At 27.7% G+C, this 10,324-nt stretch overlaps 3 protein-coding genes across 5 annotated transcripts; 1 reads left to right on the top strand and 2 right to left on the bottom strand.

The window, feature by feature from the left end:
• Positions 1–93: 93 nt before the first annotated feature.
• Positions 94–2,201, bottom strand: LOC105425458 (uncharacterized). Of its 3 annotated transcripts, XM_089073770.1 has the most exons (4): positions 2,074–2,201; positions 1,554–1,918; positions 752–1,207; positions 94–601 (listed from the first exon to the last, which is right to left on the bottom strand). In XM_089073770.1, the coding sequence occupies exons 2-4, from the start codon at positions 1,842–1,844 to the stop codon at positions 341–343; spliced, it is 1,008 nt and encodes a 335-aa protein (XP_088929896.1). In that variant the 5' UTR covers positions 1,845–1,918; positions 2,074–2,201; the 3' UTR covers positions 94–340. The 3 variants fall into 3 exon arrangements, with proteins under 3 accessions (XP_088929896.1, XP_088929895.1, XP_011634541.2); XM_089073769.1 differs by lacking the exon at positions 2,074–2,201 and having other exon boundaries at positions 1,554–1,934; XM_011636239.2 differs by lacking the exon at positions 2,074–2,201 and having other exon boundaries at positions 468–601; positions 687–1,207; positions 1,554–1,934.
• LOC105425459 (hexosaminidase D) lies at positions 2,029–7,044 on the bottom strand. Its single transcript, XM_011636243.2, has 9 exons — positions 6,913–7,044; positions 6,762–6,816; positions 5,584–5,799; positions 5,068–5,416; positions 4,920–4,994; positions 4,616–4,811; positions 4,276–4,551; positions 3,964–4,050; positions 2,029–3,892 (listed from the first exon to the last, which is right to left on the bottom strand). Exons 1-9 carry the CDS (start codon positions 6,939–6,941, stop codon positions 3,718–3,720), a joined length of 1,458 nt encoding a protein of 485 aa, XP_011634545.2. The 5' UTR covers positions 6,942–7,044; the 3' UTR covers positions 2,029–3,717.
• Positions 7,045–8,246: 1,202 nt separating this feature from the next.
• LOC105425460 (uncharacterized) lies at positions 8,247–10,232 on the top strand. Its single transcript, XM_011636245.3, has 3 exons — positions 8,247–8,486; positions 8,562–8,762; positions 9,479–10,232. The coding sequence occupies exons 2-3, from the start codon at positions 8,756–8,758 to the stop codon at positions 10,072–10,074; spliced, it is 603 nt and encodes a 200-aa protein (XP_011634547.1). The 5' UTR covers positions 8,247–8,486; positions 8,562–8,755; the 3' UTR covers positions 10,075–10,232.
• The last annotated feature ends 92 nt before the right edge of the window (positions 10,233–10,324 follow it).

Genomic DNA, 10,324 nt, shown 5'->3' with positions numbered 1-10,324 from the left:
TTCTATCATCTGACATTTCTGAAATTTAATTTTTATCTATAACACTTACCAATAAATATTCTTATAAATCTTTTTTGTAAAGAAAGGAAGCAATAGAATAACATATTTTTTTATTGATAAATAATAATGATAATAGTAATGTAGGATTGCAGTAAAGTAGAATATATTTTATGCATCACATGCATTCGGCTTGAATTCATATTTATTCCTTAAATGGTATAATTCGACTTCAAGATTAGTTATTTTCTAAAAGCATCACGTATTAATTATTATGAATAATAATTACTTAATGTATATGAAAAATAAATATTTCTGTTTATGTATAAAATTATTTCAAATTTTACAGTTTCTGATTTGTAATTTCTAAAATTGGAAACGAGGAATAATTGAAATGTGCGTACGATATCGCAAATGGAAATACCGTAAGATATTTTTGTCGCTGATTTTCAAGAACAGTTGTTAAAATTATTTTATATTTCTCCTCTAAAGATTCCACTCGATTGTATAGTTCGTTCTGCTTTTCTGAACATAAAGACAAATATAATTCGCTCTTTTGTTCTTGGAATTGCAGTTGCAAAATCTTAATCTCAAGATTCTTATTCTGTAACATGATATAGATATTTGATCTATTTTGAAAAATTAAATGAATTTAAAATAATTAAATATTTTGTAGAATTAAGATGTACTTGAATCAAATGAATTATTCTTAATAAAAATTTCTAGAGAAAATGCGTTTATATGTTTCTAGTACTTTGACAATATGTTGTAATTTCTTTTCATAAACGTGCTTTATAGTTTCATTTAACTTTCTCAGCTTTGTGATAGTTTTCTTGAGCATTCGAACTTTCCACATAAGATTTGGAGTTTGTATTGGAACTGTCAGTGGTTTGATGCATTTTCGAAATGCTTCATTGTCTAGCATTTTCTCTTGACATTTCATTAATTCTTGCTTCAATCGCTCATTTTGAATTCGAAGATTATTGAGCGTGGCAGTTAGTACACATATACAATATTTGCAAAGTTGTAAATGGTTTCCTTCTATCATACTATCATGCACCACATACTCATTTGAACTCGAATCAGAATCATGAATTTTTAATTTATTTTGCAAGTGATTTCTATCATTCGATCTTTGATTTAGCATTAAACAATTTTGATGATTTCTGTCATAATCAGACAATTCACTTAAAGATGAATTACTGCAAATCTATAAAGATAAGATAATAAAGATACAAATTACAATAACATAACATATCTGTTATCAACAAAAGTTTAATGTATACTATTTTTAATTAAGTAATTAATTAAGTTATTATTTTTTTAAGACTATTTTTTTTAAATCTTTACTTAAAAAAATAATAATTTATTTCAATGTATATTATTTTTTTATTCTTTACAAGATCACAAATTTTAAAAATGTTTCAAAAATTTACAATATTATTTTGTATTATCTTCACACGCTTCTTAAAATAATTGCCGAAGTTTTACATATTTTAATGAATATAAAACATTTTATTGTTCTGGGAAAATGCGTAAAAAACAAATATAAATACCGCATGACAAGATGATGACAATGGCGGTAACAGATCATTTGGTGGTTCAATTTTGAATATTCCTTCAAGCGTGCCTGTTTTTAACTGTCGAGAAAGTTCTAATAAATATTCGTTCCTCAAATTACGTTGTGTAATACTTGAATGCAATTTATTAAGCCAGATTCTGCATAAATGTGCTTCTTCTATGGACCTCAAATTCGATATGTACGATCTAACATGTGTTAAAATTCGTTTAAAGTGTTCGTCCAATTTTAAAACTTCCTGTTCGTCATGTTCCTTAACTTTTGACATAGTGTTATAATTTAACAACTCGTAGGTTATAAGACTTTGACATGGATCATCATTCGAGATAAAATCATGAACAACTGCAATCAAATACATTTTACAAATATACAAAATATATACGAAAGATAATGTAAATGTTAAATAACTATTATTAATAGCTGATATTTCTAAAGAATTAAGAAAATATATATGCTATATACAATCTGATTTATTTTCCTCTTTTTTTTCTAATTACCTTATTCTATATATGTATTACATCTATTCTAATTTTTTCATACAGTAATTTAGACTAAACAATTATGTTTACAGACAAATAATTACTATTCTTTATCACAAAAAATAGAGATATTATGTACATACAAATATAGATACAATATAGAATAGGTCACATTGGAACTAATACAATTAAGTGCTTTTAATATTTACTACGAGATATGAAAGACAGTTAGGCGGTCATTATGTTATTAATAATGATTCCTAATATAATAAGTATATAAATTGTACATTGCACGCGCGCGCATCAAAATTAAACTTATATTTGCATGCATTTGAAATAAAAAGGGGGAGAGGCTATAGTTCCTTATTATTAAATATCGTCTATAAGGTAATTATAATTACCCTTTCATAGCCAAGATATCACAGAGCATCTCATATATCGACAAAAGTTCTCTTGCCTTTTATATGCAATATTAAAATATTTATCTATTTCTTATACAGGGTGTACGAAAAATGTCGAAATTTCTTAATATTTCAGAAATTAAGATTTTTGCCCAAAAAATGTTTTATATTAAAATTGTATTTTAATGACCACATAATTATATTATTGATTCATTCACAGATGGAGTCTACTATTAATATTTTTTAATGATTCAAATTTTAATCAATTTTTTAAACGCAATTATATATTTTTTTAGCAATGATTCTTCTCGGTCATTTTAGAAATGAAAAAGAAAAATATTAAGATACAGTTATCAAAAAATTTATACTTTTCGAGATATTTTATACTTGATTTTGATATATAACACAAAATATAAAATTTTCAATTTCAATTTTGTCATAATGTTATACTTTAATATTTTTATAAATTTTAAATAATGAGACAAATCAATGCTTTGCAAGAAATTATATAATTAACGATATATAAGTACATATTTTTTTCAAAAACAATTGTATATTTTTTCATAACATAAATCGATTTGTTTCATTATTTTATGCAAGCGAGTATTAAAGTATGGCTATGAAAAGATTAAAAATTTTTGAGATATTTTATATTTCAATACACCAGAATATAAAATATCTCTATATAATATAAATTATTAACTTTTTTATTTTATCCGAATACTTTTAAATTCAGAATAATTAGAACAATCATAATACATATACATAACAAAAAATATGATTCTATTTAAAAATATGATTATAAAAAAATATCGGCATGGTATCTACAAATAAATAAATATCAATCATATAGCACTCTCGAAAACCTATAAATTTTTATATAGAATATTTTTTTCGGAAACGCTTATTTTCTACGATATTAAAAAATTACGATACTTTACGCACCCTATATAGAAAACTGTGTGTGTGTGTGTGTGTGTGTGTGTGTGTGTTTAGATTGCGCACACATGCGCGCATGCACGCACGCATGCACACATACATATACACACTTTATTTTCAATTTTCTTTTTAAAAATAAATTAACAGCAAATGTCAAAATAGCAAAATATTTGACATTTTATACATAATGATGTACTATATATAAAAATAATTTTATTTTACATCCAAGAAATTGTTGATTATCCATCAATAACTATGACTGCTTTGTTTCAAAATCATATATGTTATCCAAAATTCGCCGATTTTTCAAGCGAAAAAATTATTACACGCGACTATTTATTTTCAATTGATTTTCCGTGGTTTGTTTCAGCTCTACTAACTTTACTTTCATTGGTTGAATGTTGGTACCTATCCATTCTTCAATCATTGACGAGAAAAAAACTGCTTCCATTTGAACTCGTAAATAACCTTCCAAAGAAGATAATTCTAATAATAACCTGAAATAAGATGTGTAAATATATAAAACTTGCGAAATATAATATATATAGATCTCTGTAAAAGTACTCACTCTGTAAAAGTAGGTACCAAGTTTTCCAGTTGCATGGGATTTGTATAATTATTTGCCACTTGCCATGGATTCATCCAAGTCATAATCCTATTCGTAAACAATAATTTTATGACTATTGATAGTAGATAATTCTTAATATCTATTTTATCTCAGATATTTTAATATAATCTGAGAAATATATTTTATTTATGTATTTAAAAACAATCATTTTAAATTATTTTAAATCTCATTATTTTCAATTTTCAATATTTTTAAATTGAATAATTAAAATTAAAATGTCACAAATTATAAATTTAGTCTTTTTAGACTTACTGATCGCTAGCGATAATATTGTGAAATTTTGTTTTAAAGTTGAGAAACCATTCCATGCCCACAGCTATTTGCCATCCAGGAAAGAGCAAATTGCTAGGAATCGGGATTGGCCTTGGTTGTGGCGTTATGTGCAATGGATGATCAATGTATCCCAAGCTCTTTGCAACTTGTGTATGCGTTTGCTCTGAATAACCATAGAGCCAAACCTTCAGACATAAAGCTAATGATGGTATTGCCGTAGGCAGCAATTCACACATTGTGGCATAATGATCATATCTAAAATTAACCAATATAATTAAGAATCAATATTTACAAGATAGCTTGTAAACATCTTGCTTACCTTGACCAACCGGTGAATGCTGTACCACGAAATTCGTGTACCTTATTCACATGAATTCCCAATTCTTCTAACCATTTTTCATGATTGCTTATGTGATGTCGAATTATAGGTATATGTTGTGCAGAGCCAGTAGCTCCTTTGAATGCAGTAGCTGCCCAAATATTGGGGAAGACTGCACTATACTTATCCCATAATCCTAATGATTTGGTATGATTAACAATCTAGCAAATATTTCTAAAATATATTCTAAAATATAAATTTCTTAATATACAGTATTGTAATAAAAGAAAAATAAGAAAAGTACCATCAGGTAGTGCAAAATTGTCTCTAGGGTTGTAATGCCACACCATGGGCTCCACATATTTGCCAATATAATGTTCTATAAAAAGGAAAAAGATTGTATAAGGAGGTAGGTCTACGCAACTAGCTGATAAAGAAATTTATTGAAATACCATTCAAAATTTGTAAATCTATTGATCTCAGCATATCATCCCAGATAATAATCTTTAAGTATGGATAGGTTTCCTGAATATATTGGGCTATCGCTAGAATGTGTTCAAGATATAATGATGATTTGCCATATTTACTGGCTGCAGCTCGTTTAGTGCAGACTGAACAAAGACCCAAGTGCCATACTTCATCAGAACCTATATGCAAATACTGTATGTCAGGATGGAAGCTAACAATCTGACGTATTAGCGACTTCACCACTGGAAGAGTTCTTGGATTTGATGGACAGATGGAACTTGGAAAAGGTTCCACCTCACGCAATAATCTCCATTCATCGTGTTTCAAAATAAACTGAAATTAAAAACCATAATTTTATAAAATAATATAATTAAAGTTTAAAAATAATCGGCATTACAAATAGTGATTTCAAAAATAAAGAAAATATAAAACTATATAGCAGGCATATGTTCTGTGCAAAATAATCTGATATAAAAGTTAATAAAATAATTTTTTCATACCTCCATATGACCAAAAGTTTGTACCAATGGAACAACTGCCAAACCACAATCACCTGCTATTTGCAAAATATGTCTAGCCTCCTGTATAGTATATCCACTCGCTAAACTGCTTGGACCGTTGCTTCCTATTGGACTGAGTTCTCGATTGTAAGGAAATGTATCTTCCCATTCTAGCAATAATCCAGTAGCTCCCCATGTTCGCAATAATGGAAAGAGCTATAAATTTTTTATTCTTATTCTTAGATCACAAGAATAAAATAAATTGAAATATAAAACAAAAATTTGTCTGTCAACTGTGTATTTATAGACATCTTGACAATTACAACAAAGATTAAATTGCAAAATAAAATAATCTAACATTCAATAAGCAAATTGTCCATGCTCTAGCAATAGACCCAATAATAAATTTAATTAGAAATCCCTAACAAATTAATATTTGCTGCAGCAAGCTTGTATTCTACTGACAGAGCCTATTGCTATAATTTAATAAAAAAATGAAGACAAAAATCAAACAGAATCTATCAAATATAGATTCTGCTCTATTACTAATCCATGTCAAATTACATACAAGTATACAAATCTATTTAACTTTTGTCATTATAGCTTGTTAATAAATTTTGCTTATATTTTTATAAAAACCATTGCCAGCATTCTGGCAACAGCGTTCTATATGTCAGATCTATAGTCTTTTTATTAACAAAGTTTGTATTCACGTGTATTCACTTTACAGAAATTGTCATCGATGCAGTTGATGTCAGATTGTCAGTTGAATCAAATTCTAACCGAGAAACCTGCTTGTGTTCTAATAAATTTTGTTTTCAAAGAATTTCCGACAAAATTAGTAATTTGCACAAAAGTTTTTACAAAAATGGCTATTCAAACAACTTATCTAAGTAATAACTCGACATAATGGCATTTATTTGCATGTTTTTTTTCTGTATCGTCAAGTGTAAACAAATGTATTGCGTACATGAATATGTTCAAAACGCAATTCATAATAAGCAATCAAGAAAAAATCAATTATCGAATAATCTTTTCACAATTAAATGAGATTTCCACGTCTTTCTTTTCTTTCCCCTGACAAAAAAAGAAGCCGCTCAAATTTTAATTAGAAAAACAAGTGTTCCATAGCACGTTATGCAAAATGAGGCTATGAAGCGTTTAAGTGCGATATATACCTTTTCAAAATAACATGTCCGCGGCGGTGCGCCTTTCAAGTCAAGATGGACCAATCTGGAAAAGAAAAGTTGATTCATAGTGTCGCGACATTTCGTTTATTGAGAAATATGTATCGAAAAATCGTATGTATCTGTCAATCGGCTACCTTACCTGTGCGAGCCTAACGTCAACGCGTCCATTTTTTCTCCGTTCCATTCATCATTGGTTGAAAGAAGACCGATAACTTTTGGCGCGAATTAAAGCTCTATATATATATATCAATACTTAGGGTGCACTCCCATGGAGTGTATTGCGCGTTCGCGGATCGTGCGTATCGAAAATTTGACCAATTGTGGACCAGTTCCGCTACTTTTGATACGCTGCCGTTCCGCCGAATCCATTAGGGTCTATCCAGACAAACTTGCATAGGACTGTTCTACAATACGTCGTGTGTCGGTGTCGTGGGTCGTGGGCCGTAAGAATAGGCCAATCACAATCAAGTATTCTCTTCACATTCGTCTGTGACTGGTCAATTCTTGTGGCTTGCGGCTTGCGACACCGACACACGACGCATTGTAGAACAGACCATAGCAGCATAATCATATGCATAAAGAAAATTATTCAATCGCATTTTACATGTGTCTTTAGGATAGAAATGCGATTGGATAATTTTCCTTATGCATATGGTTATGCTGCTATGTAAGTTTATCTGTACAGATCCTACTGTGCAAGAGGCTGGGCTGCGCTTTTCCATAGAATGCATTCGCAGATTTTTATAAATTAATAATTTTTTAATTATTGCGAAACTTACAAAATGATTTTTCGATTCAGTATAGTTCGCTCTACCACGAAAGATGATACGAATATTACCGAACGTTCTGTATATTGTTTTGTTAAAGAATGCAAAGCAACAAGATACAAGCGCAAATATAATAAAAATCATAACAATAAAACATTTTAGGAGTAAGGAATTATAAATTCTATTCTAGTCTAAAATACTTTATCTATTTTTTATTGTGTATGTAATTGTGATTTTATTAATATATTTTGCATTTTTTCATTATTTTTTCAGTATTTTTAATAATTATTTTTACAATTCATGATGTTTTGATATTTGAAATATAATTTATGTTAAAATATATTCAGTAATGTTTCAGTTATTTTCATTTTTTGCCTCAAGGATTTCAGCGATTTATTTCCATCAGAGTTTCCTAACATAATAAAAGTAAGATTTCTAATAACATTCTGTTTTGTAATCCATTCCTGATAAGAACAAAAATGTTTGAAGTAAAGAAAGGTTTCAATTTAATTGCTTCATTTAATTAAAGTATTTTTATAATTATATTACAATTTTATTTTTTTAATTAATAATATATTTAAATTGCTAATGTAAATTAAACGCAAGCTAATGTTTAAATGTATTGTCACTATTTAATTTTCTTCAAATGAATATCAATTTCTAGATGGCGCAATAAATGCTTGTAATTTGGAATTACAGTGTCCCATAAATTCAATATCATAAAATATTATTAAGGCATATAATTGTTCGTGACATTATTATCTTTGAACTTTTGACTGAATCACTTGTCTAACTTTATATTAAGAATAATAGTGGACGTTTATCAGGTTACATAAATAAAAGTCTTTGTCTCCAATATTATTTTACAATGCTGAATTTATGACACTCCCTACACGAGCATATGGTGGGCATGAGTTTGCTGATTGGTTGTGAGACAATCTTCAAGGTTAAGATGTGTTTTCAAGGTTCTAGGAAATAAAAACGTTAACAAAGAATCTGTAAGCGATATTTTCGTCTTTAGACTTTGGACGCCGGCAACATTATAAACCAATAAAATCCGGCTACGCATCATAATAATCGTGATATTGCGTCGAACTATTCGTCTTTGTGAAACACATTACTTTTCATATATAAAAATTACGTTAGCGAATAATAAAGTAAATAATTTTTCAGTCAACAAATTCCGAGGATTACTGTCTTACTGTTTTTGGCACAATGTTGCGTGAGTATATATATATATACATATATATATTTATATATGAGCACCAGATTAATTAATATTAGTCACGAAAATCTTTGAAAAGAATAATTTATTTTTATATACAATGTAAGAAATAAAACTATTTAGAAATTGTGCATAAAATGTGTATAAAAATATGCATAAAATGGATTTGAATAGTATGCGTCTAGAATCAAGCTGCAAAGATAAATTTTGAACAGAATATACATACATAACACGCATACATGCATGCATATGCGCATTATTTAATTTTTCAAATTGCTTTTTGTTATTTTTCCTCTAATATTAAACAAATATATATATATATATATATATATATATATATATATATATATAAGATTATAGAAGAGAAAATATTATCATCCATTTTATTAAAATAAAAATTCTTGAAAAAAATAGTGATACAGAAAAAATTATTTTATGTTTTTTTTTATTGTCACAAAAAACATCTGTTATTTCTTGTAACTCTGTTACAACATGATATTTGATATAGTTTAATATATATGTATATATATATATATATATATATATATATATATATATATATATATATTTTAAAGAGATGTGAAAGAAGAAAAGAATAAACGAACATATACATTGAAAATACATGCAATTAACAAAACTTATTTTAAATTAAAATTATCTTAAGTATGTCGACACGGTATAATAATGTGATTAATGTATTGTATTATTCATAGGAATTACGTCAGTCTTCTTGCTTTTTGTCTTGGCAGTTATTGCGCAAGAATGTAAAGATGAAGATGCACAATGTTCCATAGCAATGAAGTTTAATCAAGATACCGATTGGCAATCAGCTACTTCAGTTTATGCTTTTCATGCAAATGATATTTTTGGCAAGAATGTCCAATTGGAGAAATATCGTGGTCATGTTCTCATTATTGTCAACGTTGCCAGCAATTGTGGCTTAACAGATACCAATTATAAGCAGCTTCAGCAACTGTATAATAAGTTTAGTGAAGATAAAGGTTTACGAATTCTTGCGTTTCCTTCTAATCAATTTGCTGGTCAAGAACCTGGCACTTCTGAAGAAATCATGAACTTTGTGAAGCAATACAATGTTACTTTTGATATGTTCGAGAAAATTGATGTAAATGGAGAAAATGCCCATCCATTATGGAAGTGGTTACAGACACAAAAAGCTGGACTTATTACTAACGCTATTAAATGGAATTTTACTAAATTTATTGTAGATAAGGAAGGTAAAGTAGTAGAAAGATTTGCTCCATCTACAGAACCGATAAATATGGAAGAAACTTTGAAAAAATACTTTTAAATATAATAACGTTTGTTTTCCTTTTTGTATCTATCTTTTTTTGTATGTATATTTCTAGTAACTTCTTTTATATTTACTATAGAGATATATAATACAATTATATATGTATAATACGTAGAACGAATGTGAAAATAAAAAAATTTTTTTCTTTTATTATATTTCCTTACTATATTCTTTTAAATAATGGCATATGGAAAAATACTGTATTCAAAGACAATATAAATAATAAAAATAAAATTATAAATAATGA

This window comes from Pogonomyrmex barbatus, unplaced genomic scaffold (assembly GCF_055798465.1).
Source record: "Pogonomyrmex barbatus isolate J1 unplaced genomic scaffold, ASM5579846v1 scaffold15, whole genome shotgun sequence".
Taxonomy (NCBI): domain Eukaryota; kingdom Metazoa; phylum Arthropoda; class Insecta; order Hymenoptera; family Formicidae; genus Pogonomyrmex; species Pogonomyrmex barbatus.
The sequence above is the reverse complement of the archived record's forward strand: the minus strand, read 5'-3'. Positions and strand labels throughout refer to the sequence as shown.

What these genes read in the sequence shown, in the direction of transcription:
- LOC105425458 (XM_089073769.1), bottom strand. Translation starts at nt 1,934, where the DNA reads ATGTATTTGATTGCAGTTGTTCATGATTTTATCTCGAATGATGATCCA. An exon ending in TGTCATCATCTTGTCATGCG is followed by an intron (nt 1,208 to 1,553) that starts GTATTTATATTT and finishes TTATCTTTATAG; the next exon opens with ATTTGCAGTAATTCATCTTT. An exon ending in AATTACAACATATTGTCAAA is followed by an intron (nt 602 to 751) that starts GTACTAGAAACA and finishes ATCATGTTACAG; the next exon opens with AATAAGAATCTTGAGATTAA.
- LOC105425459 (XM_011636243.2), bottom strand. Translation starts at nt 6,941, where the DNA reads ATGGACGCGTTGACGTTAGGCTCGCACAG. An exon ending in TTGACGTTAGGCTCGCACAG is followed by an intron (nt 6,817 to 6,912) that starts GTAAGGTAGCCG and finishes TTTCTTTTCCAG; the next exon opens with ATTGGTCCATCTTGACTTGA. An exon ending in AGATTTACAAATTTTGAATG is followed by an intron (nt 4,995 to 5,067) that starts GTATTTCAATAA and finishes TCCTTTTTATAG; the next exon opens with AACATTATATTGGCAAATAT.